Genomic DNA, 23014 nt, shown 5'->3' with positions numbered 1-23014 from the left:
ACAACTCAGCCAAAGGAAGTGGACTAATTATTGTTGTTTAATTATTATTAACTGTTATCAACAATGTATGGAATTTAATTTTAATTAAAAATTAAATACACAAATAAGTAAATACAGCTATGAAATTAATTCTGAAATAATAAATTAGGTAATAAATGTAGAAATATATAAATATATGTAAATATAAATATATGTTTTTAAATTCCACATTTATTTATTTCTGGAGAATTATTTCCTAATGCCACATTTATTTCCCAACTCTTTATTTCCATCTGGTATATTCAAATGAGGGGGCATGGTTATCTCAGTTTCAGACCAAAGAGTGTTGAATCAGGCTGCAAAGCCTTGCTAACTAGCTTTAGCTGCAGTGATGAACCGCTGAATACGTTTTAAAAACAATTTTACCAACCGGAGCATAAATAAATGTGGCATTAGGCAATAAAAGTCTCTGGAAGTTTATACAATTAAAAAAAAAATTTTTTTAAAAATCAGAAAATAAAAAGCTATGTATTTATTGACCTATATATTTAAATTGACATATTTCCACATTTATTATATAATCTATCCATTTATTCACACACATACAGTACACTAACTGGCTACTTATGTTGCAAGTTAGCTAATGTTATTTAGGTACAAGCTAACTTACCTAGCAACAGTTAGCTTTAATTATAACTTAACAAACCTATCATTCAGCACAGACTTACACTTCATTTAACTTGTAGAAATCCAGTTAAGTTGGTGAGTGGTAGAGGCACAGACCGGTCACAACCAAAAACTGCGAACATGTTTGATAATATTGGCTCAAATCTATTTCCATAAGTCTCAGAAACCAGTCCACACATGCCTTCAAAAGCTCTGACTTTCAACAACGGGTGTCACACATACAATACGAATACACTATGGCTACACTGGGTGGCAGACATTTTCTCACAGCTGAAAACATTAGTCTAACTTAAAATTAACGGTTGATAAAACTGTTGAAACGCAAGACATTCACAGTACTGCAACTACAACAGCAACTTGAATTACACAGTTCCTTTTTTTAAACAGCTGCTGAGCCAAATATAAAGCTTTAAGTTGAAACACTCTTATGAGCAGGAAAGAGATGGACTAATAAGCAGAGGGTTACAAGACTTTTATTGTCAAGGCAGTGACATCTCAGAATACAAAACACTTGACATGTGAACGAACCATCAATTTACCAACTACAAGCTGTTCCCAGTTGTCACAAATGATGCAAGTATGATCCCTGAACCCTATTTTTACTTTGTTAAATTGCACTCTTTAGCTTGTTGTAACTGCTATAAGAGGGTTACCTTCTTAAAAAAAACAAAACAAACATCTCAGAGGTAGCTGAAATGATTAAATGAAATGTTTAGTCAACCTCCTCAATAGTTGGTCCAGAGGATCCACCACCAGGAGCAGCACCACCAGCTCCAGGGAAGCCACCAGGCATGCCCTCTGGCATACCGCCAGGCATGCCACCAGCACTCTGGTACAGTTTGGTGATGATGGGGTTGCACACCTTCTCCAGCTCCTTCTGTTGATGCTCATACTCATCCCTCTCAGCAGTCTGCAAAACAAGAAAATGTCAGTGTTCATACAAATGTGAGTGAGTGTGTGTGTGTGTGTGTGTGTGTGTGTGAGTCAGAGAGTGTGTATATACACAGACACACTTTCACTGATCAACAATCCTCACCTGGTTCTTGTCAAGCCAGCTGATGACCTCATTGCACTTGTCCAAGATCTTCTGCTTGTCATCATCAGCGATCTTGCCAGCAAGCTTCTCATCCTCCACAGTTGACTTCATGTTGAAAGCATACGACTCCAGGCCGTTCTTAGCAGACACCTTGTCACGCTGAACGTCATCCTCTGCCTTGTACTTCTCAGCTTCCTGGACCATGCGTTCAATGTCCTCCTTGCTCAGACGACCTGTCATAAAAGAGGCAAGATTAGCATTTAATCACCTGCTGTTTGTACAACACTGCAGCTATATTTGAGTTAAGCTGAATTTTTATCCTGTTTATACCCTTGTCGTTGGTGATGGTGATCTTGTTCTCCTTTCCGGTGCTCTTGTCGACAGCAGAGACATTCATAATGCCATTGGCATCAATATCAAATGTCACTTCAATCTGGGGAACACCACGAGGAGCAGGAGGGATGCCTGTAAGCTCAAATTTACCCAGCAGGTTGTTGTCCCTGGTCATAGCACGCTCACCCTCATAAACCTGTTGGAAGAATGCAGGGTTAACAGACCATTATGAAATTATTGGTCTACAATTCTGCCAACTCTATTTTGCTCAGACATCCAAGGGAGGTCTGGACCATCGTTGGTTTTGTGATCTCTGGTGGAAACTACAAATGGCAAGAATAAATGCCAGTGTGAAACAATGAGACAGGCATGATGTGCCTACCTGGATGAGCACACCAGGCTGGTTGTCAGAGTAGGTGGTGAAGGTCTGGGTCTGCTTGGTAGGAATGGTGGTGTTACGTTTGATCAAGACAGTCATGACACCTCCAGCTGTCTCAATACCCAGGGACAGAGGGGTGACATCCAGAAGCAGCAGGTCTTGCACATTTTCTGACTTGTCACCAGACAGGATGGCAGCCTGGACAGCTGTAAAGACAAAATAAGCAACAGTTAGACCTCAAGTTAGAAACTCATGTATAGGTCATGAGCAGCCGTGATCGCCAGTTACTAAAGATTTGTTGATCTCACTCTGAGCAGTTGGGAGACAAGAATAAAATTATGTGTGCATCATTTGGCTGACAGCACTTACCAGCTCCATAGGCCACAGCTTCATCTGGATTGATACTCTTGTTGAGCTCCTTTCCATTGAAGAAGTCCTGGAGCAACTTCTGGATCTTGGGGATACGGGTGGAGCCACCAACCAACACAATGTCATGAATCTGCCCTTTATCCATCTTGGCATCACGGAGAGACTTCTCAACGGGGTCCAAAGTGCCACGGAAGAGGTCTGCATTGAGCTCCTCAAAACGAGCCCTGGTGATGGAGGTGTAGAAATCAACTCCCTCATACAGAGAGTCAATTTCAATGCTGGCCTGGGTGCTGGAAGACAGTGTGCGCTTTGCCCTCTCACAAGCGGTGCGCAGACGGCGGACAGCTCTCTTATTGTCACTGATGTCCTTCTTGTACTTGCGTTTGAACTCTGCGATGAAATGGTTGACCATACGGTTGTCAAAATCTTCCCCGCCAAGATGAGTGTCTCCAGCAGTAGACTTGACCTCAAAGATACCATCCTCGATGGTCAAGATGGACACATCAAAAGTGCCACCACCAAGATCAAAGATGAGAACATTCCTCTCTGACCCAACCTGAAATAAAATTAGAGTTAACATTTTTCAAAGCTACTAAATTATGATGAACTACCCAAATTTACATACAATTAGCATCATTCAAGTATAATTGCAGTTGTTTCAAGTTTGATTTACCTTTTTGTCCAACCCGTAGGCAATGGCAGCGGCAGTTGGTTCATTGATGATTCGCAAAACATTGAGACCAGAGATTGTGCCAGCATCCTTAGTGGCCTGGCGCTGGGAGTCATTGAAGTAGGCTGGCACTGTAATTACAGCATTGTTGACAGTCTGAAAAGAAATGACAAGTCAAACATTACTAGAATTCATAGCAAAGCTTGAAGGTTTTGTACTTTTGTTTTCAAAGCTGTGCCACATAACGTACTTTTCCGAGGTAGGCTTCAGCAATCTCCTTCATCTTTGTCAGCACCATGGAAGAGATCTCTTCTGGGTAGAAGGACTTGGACTCACCCTTGTACTCAACCTGAACCTTGGGACGAGTGTTGTCATTGATGACATTAAATGGCCAGTGCTTCATGTCTGACTGCACAACTGTGTCATCAAACCGGCGGCCAATCAGTCTTTTGGCATCTGCAAAGACAGTTTTTGTTTATTAAAACTCTTAAGAAATCTGCTACAATGTGGGCTTCCATTAAGAAGATCACTCAGACATCCAAGGAAGGATTTGGGCCATCTTTGGTCTTTCAACCTCTGGTGGAAACTACGAATGGCAGGAAAATCGTCATCACAGTGATAAATTCTTCATTTGGGTCACTTAGGACCACTAGACATTATGTCAGTCTTGTATCATTCTTGCCTCAAGTGCACAGGAAAAACGTTGTCCTTTGAGAGAGGTGCCAGTCACTTTGCAATAAGATGGTTGGGTTGGATTGAATTTTGAGGTTCTTCCCTCAGCAGATGAGAGAGAGACAAGAATGACCCAAGACCACAAGCTCAATACTAAAAAAACAAAACAAAAAAAAAAAAACAACAACTTTATTCTTACCAAAAACTGTGTTGGTGGGGTTCATGGCAACCTGATTCTTGGCTGCATCTCCAATTAGCCTCTCACTATCTGTGAAGGCCACATAGCTGGGTGTGGTCCTGTTGCCCTGGTCATTGGCAATGATTTCAACTTTGCCATGCTGGAACACACCAACACAGGAGTAGGTGGTCCCAAGATCGATACCAACTGCTGGTCCCTTAGACATGTTTCCTTTAAGAAAAAAAAAAAAACAAAGGAGGTATTAGTTTGTTAATCTCATGGATTACATCTGAAAATCTGCACCTGCCAAAACGGTTTCTGCCCACAACAGTGAAGGACAGAAACAATTTAATACTGAAATATGGAAAAAAAAAAAAAAAAAAAAAAAGTTAAGTAGCTGTATAGCTATAGGGAAGTAGTGTTTTAGAAAAAGTGTTCCAATACCCAGTAGTGACAAGTTCAAACAAAAAGTTAGCAGTTAAGAGCTATAATTAAGCAACAGCCTTGGCACCATTGGTAATAGAAATAAAGTCCAGTAATGTTAACCAATTTAGCACATTTCAAACTGTATAGTGGATCTAAACAATTCTTCTGCATTTTAACATATTTAAGACACTGTCTAGATGATGTAATTTATTTGCCAAATAGCCATAACTTAGCTATATATATATATATATATATATATATAAAAAATTTAAAGTCATTTAAACCTCTACACTTACTAGCAAACAAGCCTTTATTGAGCTAATTTACTTATGGGAAAAAATTCCGCATTGTGAAGCATAGCGCTAGTTCCGGCCGTGTGAGAATGACGAGTCAAGTTTCCCAAAGACTGATTTCAGACCGGAAATTGGCTAACAACTAAAATGTAAAAATCATTACCCTGGATGTGCTAAAAATCATACAAAACAGACCAAACTGCAACAGACCTCATCAGTAAATGAAATTAAGGCGCTTGGCGACGAACAAAGGTTTTGTTCTGAAAAACAACCGGAAGTCTGTTCATTCACACTACCTTGACACTAGCTGTTCAAGAACATTCTCGAACGTCCCTTCCCCCACCCTCTCAACTCGGCTAAGATGCTAACGGTAGCTAATGCAACCACTGAACTCATGACTACAGCCCTAGTGCAAGCAAACGAATCAATCCTCTGCATCGTTAATAATTTCAGTTCAGCACCGGTAATTTAATGATTAATATATTTTCTGTAAAAAAAAAAAAAAAAGAAAGAAAAAAGGCGACAGTGAATGAGCAAAATATCAAGGCTACTGCCGCCCTTGAAAGAAACGAATAAAGGAAGTTTAACTAGACTGTATGTTATTTAAGATTTATCCAAGAATAACTTACCGAATTGTTGAACCGTGGATGACTGTAGGTGTTGTGTTGGGATGGACAGCGGCGAGGTTGACTTGTCCTTGCCGGTATGAGAAGGAAAAGGAAGACAGAGGGATCGCTGAACCTTATATATCACCGGCAAAGCAGCCAATCACAGGTCTCGTCCTTGAGCCTTTCCTCAACGACCCACCAATGGGTCTTGGCTGACGCTTTGACGGTCCAACCTACTTCCTGTTTTATTATCTGTATTTCATAATCACTGTGAATGACCGCATGGCTCAAGACAGTAACCCGAAGATATGAGATAGAGATTATAAAGTTAGAGAAACAATCCTGAGATTGTATATCCATAAAATGCATTTATGTTTATATATTTATATAGCTTATACTCTTAATCTATTATGGGAATTGTTGAGAAATTAAAAGTAAAACCCATGAGTGGTTGGACAGGATGTAGCGACCGATTATTGAAAACTGAAAGAAAAAAATGGAAAGAATATGTAGAAATTATTGTTTTCTCCTTCTTATTCCGTATTGTAGTTTTCAAGTAGTGAATATTTCCTGACATTATGATTAGTGTTTTTTCAACCACTGTATTTTATTAGGGATAGCTTTTGTACCCAGTCTCAATATATGTAGCTAATAGGCCTTTAGTGGGACACATCATCTGATAAATCCGTAGAGTATGTTACACTACATGTTACCTATATGAATGATTCTTGGGATGTCACATCACATGATGCCACTTTATGAAAAAAAGTCACCAAAGATACAGATAATATGGAAAAACAATATTTCCATCAAACATCATCCATGTTCAAACAGTAGGTTTTAGCAAAATATAATTTATTGATTAATATAAAAATCTATACAGTATTTATACATTACAGTACAGTTATAACAATGTTACCACATTCCTTACTGTGTAAACACTCTTTTACAAGCACAGTAAAAAAAACTCATTAGCTTTTTCTGATTATTATAGCTCTGTCTCCTTGATATCACATTTGGCTGAAGTTTGAGGTTGAGAAGTCTGCTCTTTATATACATTCTCTGATGCTGCCATTGCTCCTGTGTTTATCACCGAAGTTATCCCTGTTGGTTCTTCAACAACATACTTTGTGAATGCCATGTTGAAGAGCCCTGAGAGAGAGAGAGAGAGAGCATGTCACAATCAGTGATTCATTGCGGAAACAGGTCACTTCTTTATACACCAACCCAGTTTCTGAGGAGTCAGCAAAGATTGGGTTTGAGATACATGAAGCTGAATTTGTCATGTTAAATTCAGTGCCTGGTTTGAAATTATTTGCAGTGGTTTGAAAATGAATGATAGGTCAACACATGTGAACTCAAATACTACAGTAAAGAGCCCATATTCCCCAAGGCACCACTGTACTTTACTTTGTGTCAATTATAAGTTTTATAATATAGGCTTTTTTAATAGAATTAAATGTTTGAATTTAGGCTATAGAATTATATTGGATAAGATTTATAATTCCTGATTGGTTTCCTTAATTCAGCTTTCGCATATGTTAATCTGGGCACAAGGGACCTATATTCCTAGAGTGGCAAGTAAAGAACATGTCTTTTCCCAGCAGTGAGTAAACACTCTCCACCTAGTCACGTTTTAAGAGCTAATTATCACATTCATTTTCAAACCAGCACAAGATTTCTGTAAATTACCCATATTTTAATTCACAACACATGTAATTGGAGCAGGAGGAATTCAAATCTTTGCAGTTACAGTCTCTGCCAGCACAAATTTCTGCATTTCTGTTCAGAAGTTTTAAACATAGTGCTGAGTACCTCTTCGTCTCTGTCCTTGGGAGTTCCTCTCCTCATGGCTAGATTTTGACTTACTGCTCTCCTCTGATGGATCCGATTCTTCATTCTCTGTGACAATAAAAACTATCATATGTTTCTTAAAAATACATTTCAAAAGGAAATTGCAAGGCTTTATGGTGTAACTACATGCCCACAATAAGCATAATTTATATTATATTATATTTTATTAATATTTCTGGACACACACAAAGCAGAAGCTAGAATAAAACTGGGACAAAGGACTTGCCTCATACATTTATGGCCCTGTCCTGACTAAAGTTCAAATTAACAGTAGCTTCAGTCTGATATCGTCAGTGTGATTACATAAACAGGGAATATGATCTGCTTACCTCTCTTCCAGGTGATGTGTGCTCTCCTCAGCTTGATGGCAAAAAAAATGACCACAACAAGAAGACCGAAGATCAGGCATGTCACCAGGAAGACGAGTAATGATGAACTTCCTTCAACCTCTGTCTGCATCCTTGTGTCATTAATGGTCCCTGGAATTGGACAGAATGTTGGTCGTTGTTCACCAAAACCTTAATCACATTTAAAAACTATTACATATGTTTATTATTTGCATGAGAGAAGAAAGTTTTCTCATATTCAGTTTCCCATCAGAGGCACTGAATGTTAGTGTCAACCGTGCAGACACCAGTGCTGTTAACAGTGTGTAATTACCTGTTCTGTTTCTCTCCGTACTGTTACTGGATATGATCTCCTCTGTTGTCTCAGACACAGATGTCCAGCCTTTAAGCAATAATGAAGAAGGAAGACAGAATAATTAAAACAGACTTAAAAAAGCTGCTGCAGCCTCAGTCAACCCTGTTTTCTAAATGTGAACAACCCAGTTGTAGTTTTTCAGAATTACCACTAGATGGCATCACAGTAGTCAAATATAATTTTATATATATGTATATATATATATATACATTTATAATTTTAATGTATGACTTTACAATACACTTGATATTTGTACACTAAATTACACTGTTGAGCTTGAGCATTACTAATGGTGTTACTCCTCACCCTGTTGAGCACAAATAAACACATTTTAGTAAATAAACCTCAAGAAAAAATAGGAGGCAGAAAAGGAGGTTCTTTTAAAGAAAATAGTTTCTGTTTTGAATTAAGCCAAGCAGATGAACTGAATGTCATTTCAGAAGTTGGGAGCTGTAGAGTCCTGTGTAATTTTCTTCTATCAATATTGGTTTATCTCTAACAAACTGTTCTTTGGGTTCAAATATTTAAGGAAAAATCTTTGCTAATGCTCTGTATTTATTACAGAAAAGCTCATAACCTACAAAGAGACTCACAGTTCCATCTTCAGAATATATGAATACATCTGCAACTGAATGTCACACTACAGTCTTAGACTTCCGTCACAGGAACTTAGTGGTATCACAACTGCAGTGTGGGTTAAGCAACCAATATAAACGCAATGTGAAACCTGAGATATCTGTAGTTTCCATCCCACAGGCCAACAGTTTGTGTAAGGTGCTATACATTTAAAGCAAGAAATTACAGCTGTAGGATGAGTTAGACCCTTTTAAGGTTAATTTATCCACAGCATTACTCACAGTGTAGAGGCGACTTTCATTTTTTCAGTACTGTACATCTTAATAAATTCCATACAATTTGAACAGATGTGACATTTATTTTGTCATATCACATGAAAAGAACTTTTTTATTCTGTTTCTTCATGGGTGTTTCTTTTGTGTTCCTCACACCTCTGCATATGTCATCTGATAAGGAATATTCTTCACTTAAATATACAATATGCAAATGAAAACAGTCTTACACTCACCACTAGCACTGAGATGTGAGTTTGAGGATGTAACAGGGTCCACAGGAAACCTAGTGGAGGCTGTAACTGTCTTTGGCTCATTGGAGGAAAAAGGGTGATTGGAGGGAACAGCTGATAACTTGGTAGAGCTCTCTGATGAAGCCCCATTCACACCTCTGGTTGAGAGGTACACTGTCGTTCTGCCATATCTGAACCAGCTGGTTGTTGTTCCCAGCACCCCTTTTGACACTTGAGGCTGAGTTGTGGGCGAACTGGTCGTAGTTGTGCGGTGGAATTTTGCTGCTGTCACAGAGACAAGGTTTACATCATTAATAAGCAGAAACATCATTCAAATTAATTCTAGGAAAATCAAGTGAAAAGTCATGCTGACAATACAATCTGTAAAAAAACACATCTGTTTTTTTCAATTAGAATACAGGAAACCAGACTATTTACAATACACAGAAAGAGGAAATGACATGGGGCTGTTTTCTTGGGTCGGTCAACTTTCACAGTCTTGTGATGTGGACAGTGTCATGGAGATTCACATGAGGAAAAAACCTTCTCCAGTGCTTTCCCTGTTCTGTGACGACACAACTACTCTTTTACTGTTCCTCAATATCTCTCTTTATGCAGAAGTACTTTAAAGTAAACAAATCTCATTCATTTAGTATTACTATTCATTCAGTCTAATCATTTTCTCTGGTAGTGAATATTTTAAATAGACTGTTGATACAATATGCTTCTCTAAAGTTAAAGTCGCTAAAATAGGAGCAGGTAAGTTTCTGTTTATACTCACTGTCGCGTCCAATTTTGACAAAGTTCATCAGAGGATGTGAGAGCAGGGCTGGATGGCGAACAAGGCATTTCACAGTGACTCTGTTCTCCACTGACTGAACATGTAACATATCTGTAGTGATGTATTTTTTATCTTCATGATGGATCTGGGCATTTGCTGTGGAATGGACAGTTGTCATTAGTACTCACTGATAAGCAGATATACCAATCCACCTCACAAATCCATCTTAATATGACATGGTTGGGACCTATGATCAAAATAAAGGCTTATACTTTCCAAAGAGCTTTAATTACTCAGCTATGGCATTAAAAATGAAACAAAAAAGATGAATAGGAATAAGTTTACATGTTTGTAAGAGTATGAAGTTATACCATTAAAGCACATTTAAAAAGGAATTTATATTTAATTTATCAGGGCTTGAAATAACATCTGCCACCCCACCAATGATTCATGTTACTGGTAGGTAGTGTCATCAAGAGATGAGCCCACTCTGTGGATGCTGAGTCTACTTTTGCTATGACTACAAAAGTGCAGTGACCAGTATAAAAAAGCTGGTTGTTCAAAAACAGTGAAGTGTTCAAGTACACCTGCTATTTCTGTTCATATGTGTGCATCAAATTATAAACAAAAACATTTGATAAAATGAAACATAAAGGGTCACACTGTCCGTTTCTTCTCTCGCAACAGTTGTGCTATTCACAGTGCTATATGAAAGACCCCTCAGAATAACAACGCACAAGCTGCAGCACCACAAATACACAGCTAAAGCTGGCAGGTGATCATGTTGTGTTACCTTCTATGGTCCACTTTGGTTCACTTCTTAATTACAATGTAGTAATTTTTCTATTTATTGTGAGCTCACAATTTAAGTTATTAACAACATACCAAAAATTTCCGGCCCATGGTCAAGTTTCCAGGAGATCTGGGATGGATGGTGGTTCGCCTCAGCAGTGCATTTTATGACAAACATTCCTTCATGCCTTGTTACTGTCATTTTGGGAAGACCTTTAAAAGAATCAACAGCCGATGTTATTACAGTGTATTGCAGTGAATTGCTCACCCAGCCAACAATATAACAGCCATGGTGAGTCATGGTTAAGGTTGTAAATTTACTAAACTATTGTCAAAGTCCTACTGTTTCTTTGGTGGCTTCAGCAATAATATAATCTGAAATTGTAACATTATACTCACCCAACACGGTCACCTCCACTTGCTTCTCTGTTGTGTGGTCGCCATACTGAGAGCATGTGTAGTTCCCTCCATCTTTGAAGGTGACATTGGAAATACTGATGGCAAATTCTGAGACAGACAGTTTGTTGATTCTGTAGCGTTTGTCCTTCAAAGCTGGAAACAAGTGAGAGAAAAGAAAAAGATGTTTAATATCTTTAAAGCAAAATTCTGAGAGATTCTTGCAATTTTGGCCCAAACAGCAGCTAGTTTATGTTGCTAATACATTTCTTGCTGTGATTGGAGCTCAGGATTTGCTCACCTTTATTGTGATTGAAGAACATAAGGAATCCCTGTGGGTTTTTCCAGTCCACATTGGTCTTGTGAGCATTAGTAATGGGACAGCTTAAGTTGAGTGTCTGACCTTTCTTCACAGTCATACGCTGCCATAGCGCAAGAGAAACTGTAATTAAATAAACAGGGAACATGTTTTTAAAGAAAATTTACAGTGACAGTGCAGAGTAATTTCCACACCATCTCAGTTTGATAATACATGTAAAATTTCGTAAAATAATGAACAACAATCTGCTGGATTTAAAAAAGCAAGTGAAGAGCAGTGAAAGTTTCTTTCCCCCGCACACAGAGGTGTCTTGACCCTGATCCTGTTTCTCACAGTTTGACTCATCTATTTCTCTGTGGCCTGGGACTGTGTGTGTGTGTGTTTTTCAGTGTGAATGTATGTGCATATGCGTGTTTGTGTGTGTGTGGAGGTGGTGTGAACTGTTCTTCATTGTATTGCTGCTGCAAAAGAACCAGCCCCCCGCAACAAATACCCACCCCCACCCCCCACCCCCATTCTACATCTAATGTATTTCTGTTATGACAGGAAGTGATGTGGTCAGTCTCTTCATGCTGAGGGAAAGTATACATTTGCTGTGGGTTGTTCACAGGGGCTTCAGATGCTTCTCCTTTCCTATGACAAGGTGTTTGGAAAACACATTTGTGGGGGCATGCTGACACCAGCCACAAGGGCAGTGGGCTTGAAGAATCTGAGGTCATCTACACTTTTATCACCCACTTAGGTGGTGTGTTAGAAATGACAGTATCTTAACTGAACATTAGAAAACAATGTGTGAAAATTACATAGATTTATACATAATCTTTAATGTACAGCCACATGATTTTAAAAGTTTTCTCTAGATTCTAGTCAATGAGTTTTAGATTTTTTTTTTCATTTTTACAGCCTGATTTATGAAGAATTTCCATTCATTCCACAGACGATACAATGTAAATATAAGCATCACATAAAAGGATGGTGATATGTAATATATACCCATATATAAACATGCACACATAGATACATATTGTACTAGAATGGGGCATAAAATATAATAAAATGATACAAGAGAACACTGAATGAGAGCCATAGGTTGGCTACTAATGACTAAATCAAAATCTTTACAGATGAAGTTTACAAATATTATGTCTTAGAAAGCCTGAGCTCAGATAACAATGCTTATTACTGTTGATACATACAACCATTTGATTTGTCAGAGGTTTCACAATTTGTATTTACCAGTAACCACCAAAATTTAAAATATCACACACTATCATAGAAAGATGACGATTGTAACTGCCATAAGTGAAGAATTCAGAAGCCAAATCATCACTTCCAGTGAGTTCGTCTGCTGTTTTTAAAAGGTCAGTTTTCAGATTTCAGCATTTTCTACTTTTCATTTTAACGTATGCTAGTCAACAAGCACTGAAAGTAAAGGACTCACCCTGTATAAGTAGCACAAAGACGATCAGTTGCAGCTTTAGTTCCATCTCTGTTGCTCAGTAGCAATCACAGTTTCGTACTGTTGCATTTCCTCATTACTTGGTCTACTTGTACTCTACTGAGGGACCTTCCATGACATCACAGCTCTGTGGTTTCCACAGAGTTTTCAGTTTAAGGTTTTCTCACAAAATACCTACAGTAAAAGTAGAAGCAAAAGTTTAATAGATCAGGATTCATACACATATAAATTCCTGTTTCTAAGATTTAAGTATTTCATCCCACTGAATGTTCTATTAATACCACCCAACAAACATTTTTAGTGATTTAATGAAAAAGATAATTTAATAGTTCAATATTCAGTGTCTGTAATTAACAATTTTCATGACAAAAATCATTCACCACCACTGTCATTTTTCACTGCTGGACTATGGGACATAAAAGCAGGCTCTGTCATTTCCTCTTTTTAATCTCTCTGTACAAATGTTACATTAAAGTTGTACTTTGTATTGGCTACATACTGTAACATGGAAGTAAACCTTGAAACTCCATCTGTTGTCTGTACTTTGGTATTGTCATATAACCTATGCAGCTGTTCACTTTCAGGCTGAATATGTAACTGATAAGAGAAAATGACAGAATTTACTTAGAGAATCATTACATGACATTTGACACATAATAATTTTAACAATACTGTAGGTGTAAGGATGACTGCGCTTCAGAATAAACATCAGTGTGTTTTGCAAATGGAAAATACACCTAAATTCAATTTGTCATTTCTTTATTTATAGAATAGAGCTTAGCCACTTTTGCATACATGTGATGTGATCTATAGCAGGATGTAGTAAATATGATTCTGAGACAATTTGACTAATTACTGTTTATAGTATATTGGTTAATTTGCCCAATGATGATGCTCATACAGTATAGTTTAGTATTTAAACGGCATTACTGTTAACTTTGTTAATTTGATTAGAAGCAGCGATGTATTCATCAATTTTTCAAGCAAACACTGGTAGTTAGAGAATCATTTTCTCTCTTGAAGAGATTGGTGCCTCTATTTCTTCACTATAACTACACCAGTCCTTGAGGAAAACCCTGGAACTTTCTTCTGCTTTATTCTTTCTGCTATTTCATCTCTCTTTATTCAGGGACTTTTTTTTTAGGCTACAGCTGTCCAGATTTTAGCCAATCAGATGAATAAGACTCAAAGGGAACGTGAAGACTGAGCCAGAATGTACTGGAAGCTCACTGCTGTTCTGCAAGCTGATTGGCTCACGGACCACTGGGAAGCTTGTACAGAAGTGAGGCTGGCAACTGCTGCTTGTGTTCATCTGCTGGAGGAGAGTCAGACTGCAGCAGTCCGAGGCCACAACATCAGCCAGGTAGGACAGGAATGTCTTTCAACAGGATTATGCTTATGCATGGTCACACCTAATATGTGCAGTTATGCCAAATATCACCAACAGTACATTTTATCACATGTCTGTGGTACTAAGTTTATAGTGAGATTATTCATGTTTATCTTTCTTTCTGTCACAATAACATATTTATAACATTCGTTAAGACACATATAGGGTGATTAAGTTTATTTCATATTATTTCATTTGCTTTATTCCTGTGATATAATCTTAACACAGAAATCTTGAATTAAAAAGTCGAACATTTGTTATTTAAGGTGTTAATATGCTACTATGGCGTTAGTCTGAGAATAGTTTTATTACCAATCCATAAAACTTGGCACACAGATGCAGGACCAGCTGGATTCTGCAGCAGGGCAACTTCGTCCTACAGTTACAAGCAGTGGGGGGAGGAAGTGTGAGCGCCTGTCCCTCCCAGATGATCCAGAGATCAGCAGTTTGAATAGAGCTCCAGTTTTATGCTGCTGAATGCACTTTGGTCCTGGTCCTGTCTGCCGCACAATCCCACAAACTTGGATGCAAACAAGCATAGATCCCTTAATGCGCTGTGCGCCTAAACACAAAACAGCCTTTTTAACCAGTTGCCCAGAACCACTCTATACTTCTTCAGTTCTGAGTATATTGTGTTTCCACATCCTAAGATGGCTGCCTTCCACTAACATCTGATCCATGGCAAACACCAAGCTATTGCATAACAGTTTACAGTATCCCTCACCTGAAAGGTTACAGAGGCTGTTAAAGTACCCATACACAAATGTAATATATGCACATATATTGAATTTCTATATATGAGCACATATGTAAAAATTATATGAAACCTATTAGAAATTGGAACAATTGTATATATTGACATACAAATATGTCTAGCCCATACAAATATGTATGTTTACTTATATTGTAGACATATGTTATGAAAATATATCCATCCCAAAGCCTATCAGTATTATAAACAGTAGAGACCAAAAGTCTGAGACCACTTTCTTAGAATGGAAAGATACACAAGGCAAAGCAAGGCAAAGCAAGGCAAGGCAAGGCAAGGCAAGGCAAGGCAAGGCAAATTTATTTGTATAGCACATTATCATACACAGAGGTCATGTGCTTAACAATATCAAAAGAAGCGTACAAATAGAAGTAAAAAGCACAATAAGAAAACAGTATAAAAACAATATAAAAACACTGATCATAAATAGGCAAAGTGCAAGATTAAAATTTAGGTGAAAGCAGAGGTCAAAATTAATGAGCTATTAATAAGAAAAACATATAAAAGCAGTGACAGGTGACATATATGGCAACATCACTCTTGATATAGGGACATATATGTCATATATTACATTTCTGTATGGGTAATGTTGAATTAAGTATATTTTGTTTCCATCACATATGGAATATATGGAACACAAATTACTTTCTTACATTGATAAAGATTGTGTCTTTATTCATGTTATCACAGTATTCGCACTTGTAATAGATATGACTAAACCCTATACTCAGTGAGTGATATTGCCCTCTGCTGGAATTACATTAACTATGAATTGTTTTACTCACAGCAATCATGTCCAAAGGGGCAGCAGTTGGTATCGATCTTGGGACCACCTACTCCTGTGTTGGTGTGTTCCAGCATGGCAAAGTTGAAATCATTGCCAATGACCAGGGCAACAGGACCACACCCAGCTATGTGGCCTTTACAGATACTGAGAGGCTAATTGGAGATGCAGCCAAGAATCAGGTTGCCATGAACCCCACCAACACAGTCTTTGGTAAGAATAAAGTTGTTTTTAGTATTGAACAATAATGAGCTTGTGGTCTTGGGTCATTCTTGTCACTCTCAACTGCTGAGGGAAGAACCTCAAAGTTCAATCCAACCCAACCAGCTTATCATAAAGTGAATGGCACCTCTATCAATGGACAAAGTTTTTCCTCTGAACTTGAGGCAAGAATGATACAAGACTGACATAATGTCTAATGGTCCTAAGTGACCCGGTTTTATTTCAGTTTTTTCTGGGGATTGCAGATGCTAAACGTTTGATTGGTAGACGATTTGAGGATCCAGTAGTTCAGTCTGACATGAAGCATTGGCCATTTAATATTATCAGTGATAGTGGACGCCCCAAAGTGGAGGTTGAATACAAAGGCGAAACCAAAAGCTTCTACCCAGAAGAGATCTCTTCCATGGTGCTGACAAAAATGAAGGAGATTGCTGAGGCCTACCTTGGGATGGTGAGTTTACACAATAATAACATGTTGAGCAATGATCTTCAGTACTGTCACAATATTGCTTAAAACTTGTCTCTTAATTTCTTCAGTCTGTGTCAAATGCTGTTATCACAGTACCTGCATATTTTAATGACTCTCAACGTCAAGCAACCAAGGATGCTGGAACCATATCTGGTCTAAATGTGTTGAGAATCATTAATGAACCCACTGCAGCAGCTATCGCTTATGGTTTGGATGAGAAGGTGAGATATAGGTCATGTACCATGATTTATGTCCACCTACAACTGCAGAGTTGTGCTCATATTTATCTTTTTCTCCAGGTTGGGTCAGAGAGGAATGTTCTCATCTTTGATCTTGGTGGTGGCACTTTTGACGTGTCCATCTTGACCATCGAGGATGGTATCTTTGAGGTCAAGTCTACTGCTGGAGACACTCATCTTGGGGGGAAGATTTCGACAACCGCATGGTCAACCACTTCATCGCAGAGTTCAAGTGCAAGTACAAGAAGGACATCAGTGACAATAAGAGAGCTGTCCGTCGTCTGCGCACTGCCTGTGAGAGGGCAAAGCGCACACTGTCTTCCAGCACCCAGGCCAGCATTGAAATTGACTCTCTGTATGAGGGAGTTGATTTCTACACCTCCATCACCAGGGCTCGTTTTGAGGAACTCAATGGAGACCTCTTCCGTGGCACTTTGGAACCCGTGGAGAAGTCACTCCGTGATGCCAAAATGGACAAGTCCAAGATTCATGACATTGTGTTGGTTGGTGGCTCCACCCGTATCCCCAAGATCCAGAAGTTGCTCCAGGACTTCTTCAATGGAAAGGAGCTCAACAAGAGTATCAATCCAGATGAAGCTGTGGCCTATGGAGCTGGTACATGTCAAGCTTCTTTAACAAGCAGATCCACCAAATTATAACTTGAGACGTATTTTTCAACTGAGCAATATTTCTATTGAATGTTTAACATAAAAAATGTCTACTGTCTTTCCCTATCAAAATCTAACCAGTTAGCCTTATTTACAGCTGTCCAGGCTGCTATTCTATGCGGTGACAAGTCTGAAAATGTGCAGGACCTGCTGCTTCTGGATGTCACCCCTCTGTCCCTGGGTATTGAGACAGCTGGAGGTGTCATGACTGTCCTGATCAAACGTAACACCACCATTCCTACCATGCAGACCCAGACCTTCACCACCTACTCTGACAACCAGCCTGGTGTGCTCATCCAGGCAAGCACATCATGCCTGTCTCATTGTTTCACACTGGCATTTATTCTTGCCATTTGTAGTTTCCACCAGAGATCACAAAACCAACGATGGTCCAGACCTCCCTTGGATGTCTGAGCAAAATAAAGTTGCCAGAACTATAGACATATAATTTCATAATGGTCTGCCAACCCTGCATACTTCCAACAGGTTTATGAGGGTGAGCGTGCTATGACCAGGGACAACAACCTGCTGGGCAAATTTGAGCTTACAGGCATCCCTCCTGCTCCTCGTGGTGTTCCCCAGATCGAGGTAACATTCGATATTGATGCCAATGGAATCCTTAATGTCTCTGCTGTCGACAAGAGCACCGGAAAGGAGAACAAGATCACCATCACCAACGACAAGGGTATAAAAAGGATAAAACTGCGGCTTAACCCAAATATAGCTGCAGTGTTGTCCAAACAGCAGGCGATTAAATGCTAATCCTGCCTCTTTTATGACAGGTCGTCTGAGCAAGGAGGACATTGAACGCATGGTCCAGGAAGCTGAGAGGTACAAGGCAGAGGATGACGTTCAGCGTGACAAGGTGTCTGCTAAGAACGGCCTGGAGTCGTATGCTTTCAACATGAAGTCAACTGTGGAAGATGAGAAGCTTGCTGGCAAGATCGCTGATGCTGACAAGCAGAAGATCTTGGACAAGTGCAATGAGGTCATCAGCTGGCTTGACAAGAACCAGGTGAGGATTGGTGTTGATCAGTGAAAGCAAGATAGATTTTGGATTACGAACATGAATATCAGTTTTTTTATCCACTCAGATGTTTTCAACATCAACAAGATTATCTACCAGGACATAGGCTGCACAGATTGAATTGTAATTCCAAATTTCAGTGTGTCTAGAATCTTGTAGGAATATACATCTGCTAAACCACTGATATTTTATGCATGTCACCAGAGAATAGTGATTCCATGTGTTACCACTAGTGTGGTGTAGGGTTACATTATCCTCATCTCTGTTTTAACAACAGCAGAGCTCAGACTGAACTAAACATTTAACCTGTCAAGTAATTCCTTCTGAATATGAGAATATGTAGTTTGATTTTTGTGTGCCAGACTGCAGAAAAGGATGAATATGAACATCAGCAACAGGAGCTGGAGAAAGTGTGTAACCCCATCATCACCAAGCTGTACCACAGTGCTGGTGACATGCCAGGTGGGATGCCCAGTGGAATGCCAGGCAGCTTCCCTGGAGCTGGTGGCGCTCCTAGTGGCGGTGGATCCACTGGACCAACCATCGAGGAAGTGGATTAATCCGCGTTTGTGGCTCTTTCATACCCATGATTAAACATGTAAACAAACATGAACATCACCAGCGACCTAATGCATAAAGTCAGACACATAGTGATAAGTGATATTTACTGTGTGAACACACAAAGATCTTCAAACAAACAGTCTGTGCATTTTCTGTCAATTTTGTGCCCAGAGTAATAAAATATGACTGAAGCATGTTCTTGACATGTGTTGTGTGTTTTTTTTTTTTTTTTGTGCACGTTGTGAACACATACTGATCTAGTGGACTTAAAGTTTAGTAAGATTCTTATGTCAGTGACATAAATCCTAAGGTGGAAAATATTGTGAAATTTGAGACTATAATTAGAAATATTTTACATTAATATTGATAGTTAATTCGCACTCCTAATGAAAATGACTCAGATCTTAGAAGATGACAATGTGACTGCAGTATCATGTCCCTGAGGTTCTTGTGAGTCTGTGCAGCACAAGAAGTTGCTAGATAAAACAGAACAGCGTACTTTACAAAGATAAATGTAATTATCAATATGAATTGAATCATATATTAATATATAAGCAATGATGTTAAAGTTGTCTATAGCCTCATACATATCCTTATAATTCATAAATGTAATGTTTTTCTTACAATTTTTTTGTAGCCACAGTATTTGTTAATGATTAAATGTTTCTTGTTTTATATAATATTTGAAATTGAGGTATGGATAAATTTCATCTAGATAAGTGAGTAGATATTTAATGTCTTCTTAGCTGTGATAGTCAGCTGAAAATAACTGAGTTTCCTATTGCCTCCAGCTGACCCTGACAGGAGGTCTGTGAAGTGCATAGCTTATGAAATATCTTGAAATAGTCATACAGTTTCTACAGTGGCCACTGAAACACTGTGAGCTTTAACATTTGTATTTTACTTCATCAGCTTTTCTATGGGTTTCAATTTGTTTCAAATAAATTCTGGAGGTATAACAGTATAGAACAGACCTGTGTAGGAAATAAGTCTTGATATTTTCCAAAGCAGGAGATAGTGAAGATGTTTCAGGACCATAGAAACATATTTAACACAGTGTTTTCAATCTATGATTATGACAAACAATGTAGTGGGAAATTTTCTGGTAATGCAAGATACATTTGATCAATAAGGCCCAAGTTTGCATCCCAACTCATGTTTGACCCTACGTTTCCCCACTTAATCCAGACCAGATTTCAACAGTATCAATTCTCAGGTTGAAAATTATGAACATGTGAGACTATTATAAATTCCCCTGCTAACAAGAAATGTATAAGAAAATTTCCTATACACAGAATGAATCATTGTCCTTAGGGCTCCAGTCATCATAACATAATCATGTGTTATCTTGAGCAAAACATTCATTACCACTGTGTCCCTGACAGAAGAAACCCCCTGTATAGTGGATGAACTCGACCTTAGATGTAAAATGAAATGGGAGAACACTCACTGCTCATATCGGCTGAGTATGCAACTGGCTGAGTAGCTGTTAAAGCACAGAAAAGCTGCAGCTCCTTCATGTGCCTCTGTCACAAAGACCAAGTCCCCTGATGACAACAACATAAAGACTTGATGTATTCGCCCTGTGCCAAAAGGCTGCAGGACATTTATTGAAACATGACAAACAATACAACAATTTAGCACGTTTTGTAGCAGCATTGCAAAACTAAAACCCCTCCCATCAAAACTGGTCCAGAACATGTTTTTTTCCGCGGCCTTCATCATCCCCAGCCTTCAGTAAGCGACTCCATTTTCGAAACCAAGAACAACAGTGGCGACTGAGCAGTCTATGAAGAGTCGAATAGTATGAATAAATGACAAGCGAGCAAATGTTTTCAACGTAGAAACAGCAACACCAAACACTGCCCCCTATTTGCAAGGTTGTTTATCCAGAAAAATGAACACTGATATGAAAAAGTGGCCGGCTCCGAGGTGAACCCTTTGTCCCGACTGAATCCGGGCCTGCGGAGAGTCTTTTATTTGCTCTTGGCCGGTTTCTCCGTCTTCTTGGGGAGGAGGACAGCCTGTATGTTGGGCAGCACTCCTCCCTGGGCGATGGTCACACCTCCCAGCAGCTTGTTGAGCTCCTCGTCGTTGCGCACTGCCAGCTGGAGGTGCCGTGGGATGATCCTGGTCTTCTTGTTATCCCTGGCCGCGTTGCCTGCCAGCTCCAGGATCTCAGCGGTCAAATACTCCAGCACGGCAGCCAAATACACCGGGGCCCCGGCGCCGACGCGCTCCGCATAGTTGCCCTTGCGCAGTAGCCTGTGGACTCGACCCACCGGGAACTGGAGTCCGGCACGGGAGGAGCGAGACTTGGCCTTTGCTCGGGCTTTGCCACCGGTTTTACCTCTTCCAGACATATTCCTCTAAAATGTGGTTATTAATCAAAAAGTGATACTAAGGAAACAGAGCTTGCGCGAGCCCGAATTTCTACGTAACGAAGTAGTGAGTAAAGGAATATAAACCACATGAGCTTCTCCGATTGGCCGAGTGAAACTGAAACACACGAACCAATGGCACAGCGCGTGTTCCGGCAATGCCTGTCCTCTGATGAAGGGTGCTCCAATCACAAAGAGGGAATGGCACACAGTCATTTGCACAGCCATATTATAAATAAGGGACGAGTGATGGGGCGGCATCCTTGATTGTGTCCCTTCCTGTTCCACTGACGTTTCCACGGAAGAGAAAATGCCAGACCCTGCAAAATCAGCCCCTGCGCCCAAGAAGGGCTCCAAAAAGGCTGTCACCAAAACCCAAAAGAAAGGAGACAAGAAGCGCCGCAAGAGCAGGAAGGAAAGCTACGCCATTTACGTGTATAAGGTGCTGAAGCAAGTGCACCCAGACACGGGGATCTCCTCCAAGGCTATGGGCATCATGAACTCGTTCGTCAACGATATCTTCGAGCGTATCGCCGGGGAAGCGTCACGGCTGGCGCACTACAACAAGAGATCCACCATCACCTCCAGGGAGATCCAGACCGCCGTCCGCCTGCTGCTGCCCGGCGAGCTGGCCAAGCACGCCGTGTCCGAGGGCACCAAGGCCGTGACCAAGTACACCAGCTCCAAATAAAAGCGGACAGAAGCCGGACACAAGGGGGGACGACAGTCACCAAATCGCTCCCGAAATGATCTTTAAACCCCCTTCACTGTGTCGGAAAACTGCGTTTGTGATTTTGCACCATTGTCGTTTTCGGAGAGAGAGAGACTGGATGCCAGTTGAATCCAGGCCTTACGCTTGAATGTGTTGAGATATAGTGGAACTGTAGCCTGCCATTTTGTTTTAAATCATTGTTTCGTGTTTTGTTTTTGTTTGTTTTTTGAGCTGTGTAACGTTTTTAACAAATCATTGAATAAATTCAAATGGAATGTATGTCGGTGCTCTTTAACTGTGGAAGTCTCTTTTGCTTTGCACCATTTTAATACTGATTTATACATGCACCTTAGAAAATGACCAACTTAATTGTTTGTAATGGCACAGTCGAGACAAACATTTTGAGATTAAAACTGTGACTTACTTCTACCACTGAGTAGTTTTTGTTTCTGCCTTGTGATGTCCATTTTCAAAAATAGTTTGCCTGCAAGTGCTGGAAAAGAGCGACACCAAATGGAAGCTGGAGTGGCGCTGGGGAAAGGATGCAGGTGTGCACTCAACAGGGCTTTTGTGAGGTTTGGGCTCATAAAGTTTGCAAATTAAAACTCCAATCAAGCATCAGTACAGTGTGGTTCAACAGGCTGTAAATATCTTCCCAAATGAACTTTTAATGTCAGGAATAAACTCATGAACTGAACTTAATTGTGGAAATAAATGTCAACATGCTATCTTTTATCAGGTAAACATTTGAATCTAAGTAGCAGTATTACAGAGTACA

At 39.6% G+C, this 23014-nt stretch overlaps 4 protein-coding genes, 1 non-coding gene and 1 pseudogene across 7 annotated transcripts; 2 read left to right on the top strand and 4 right to left on the bottom strand.

The window, feature by feature from the left end:
• Positions 1-1121: 1121 nt before the first annotated feature.
• Positions 1122-5788, bottom strand: LOC130182177 (heat shock cognate 71 kDa protein). Its single transcript, XM_056396853.1, has 9 exons — positions 5652-5788; positions 4325-4534; positions 3704-3909; positions 3457-3609; positions 2784-3339; positions 2418-2620; positions 2033-2231; positions 1703-1935; positions 1122-1576 (listed from the first exon to the last, which is right to left on the bottom strand). Exons 2-9 carry the CDS (start codon positions 4527-4529, stop codon positions 1379-1381), a joined length of 1953 nt encoding a protein of 650 aa, XP_056252828.1. The 5' UTR covers positions 4530-4534; positions 5652-5788; the 3' UTR covers positions 1122-1378.
• Positions 3980-4072, bottom strand: LOC130183093 (small nucleolar RNA SNORD14). Its single transcript, XR_008829778.1, has one exon. It is a non-coding gene; the product is annotated as a small nucleolar RNA SNORD14 (small nucleolar RNA).
• A 676-nt stretch (positions 5789-6464) lies between the features above and the next one.
• LOC130182178 (cytotoxic and regulatory T-cell molecule) lies at positions 6465-13096 on the bottom strand. 3 transcript variants are annotated; one of them, XM_056396854.1, is made up of 10 exons: positions 12997-13096; positions 11538-11678; positions 11240-11392; positions 10934-11053; positions 10049-10204; positions 9271-9552; positions 8145-8213; positions 7814-7963; positions 7446-7547; positions 6465-6782 (listed from the first exon to the last, which is right to left on the bottom strand). In XM_056396854.1, exons 1-10 carry the CDS (start codon positions 13040-13042, stop codon positions 6619-6621), a joined length of 1383 nt encoding a protein of 460 aa, XP_056252829.1. In that variant the 5' UTR covers positions 13043-13096; the 3' UTR covers positions 6465-6618. The 3 variants fall into 3 exon arrangements, with proteins under 3 accessions (XP_056252829.1, XP_056252831.1, XP_056252830.1); XM_056396856.1 differs by having other exon boundaries at positions 7446-7532; XM_056396855.1 differs by having other exon boundaries at positions 9271-9549.
• A 2557-nt stretch (positions 13097-15653) lies between these two features.
• Positions 15654-19341, top strand: LOC130182181 (heat shock cognate 71 kDa protein-like; annotated as a pseudogene).
• Positions 19342-20716: 1375 nt separating this feature from the next.
• On the bottom strand, positions 20717-21600 carry LOC130182182 (histone H2A). Its single transcript, XM_056396862.1, has one exon. The coding sequence runs from the start codon at positions 21504-21506 to the stop codon at positions 21120-21122; it is 387 nt and encodes a 128-aa protein (XP_056252837.1). The 5' UTR covers positions 21507-21600; the 3' UTR covers positions 20717-21119.
• A 175-nt stretch (positions 21601-21775) lies between these two features.
• Positions 21776-22665, top strand: LOC130182183 (histone H2B 5). The gene has a single exon (XM_056396863.1). The coding sequence runs from the start codon at positions 21835-21837 to the stop codon at positions 22213-22215; it is 381 nt and encodes a 126-aa protein (XP_056252838.1). The 5' UTR covers positions 21776-21834; the 3' UTR covers positions 22216-22665.
• Positions 22666-23014: the final 349 nt, after the last annotated feature.

The sequence above is a fragment of the Seriola aureovittata genome, chromosome 15 (genome assembly GCF_021018895.1).
Source record: "Seriola aureovittata isolate HTS-2021-v1 ecotype China chromosome 15, ASM2101889v1, whole genome shotgun sequence".
Lineage (NCBI taxonomy): Eukaryota > Metazoa > Chordata > Actinopteri > Carangiformes > Carangidae > Seriola > Seriola aureovittata.
The sequence above is the reverse complement of the archived record's forward strand: the minus strand, read 5'-3'. Positions and strand labels throughout refer to the sequence as shown.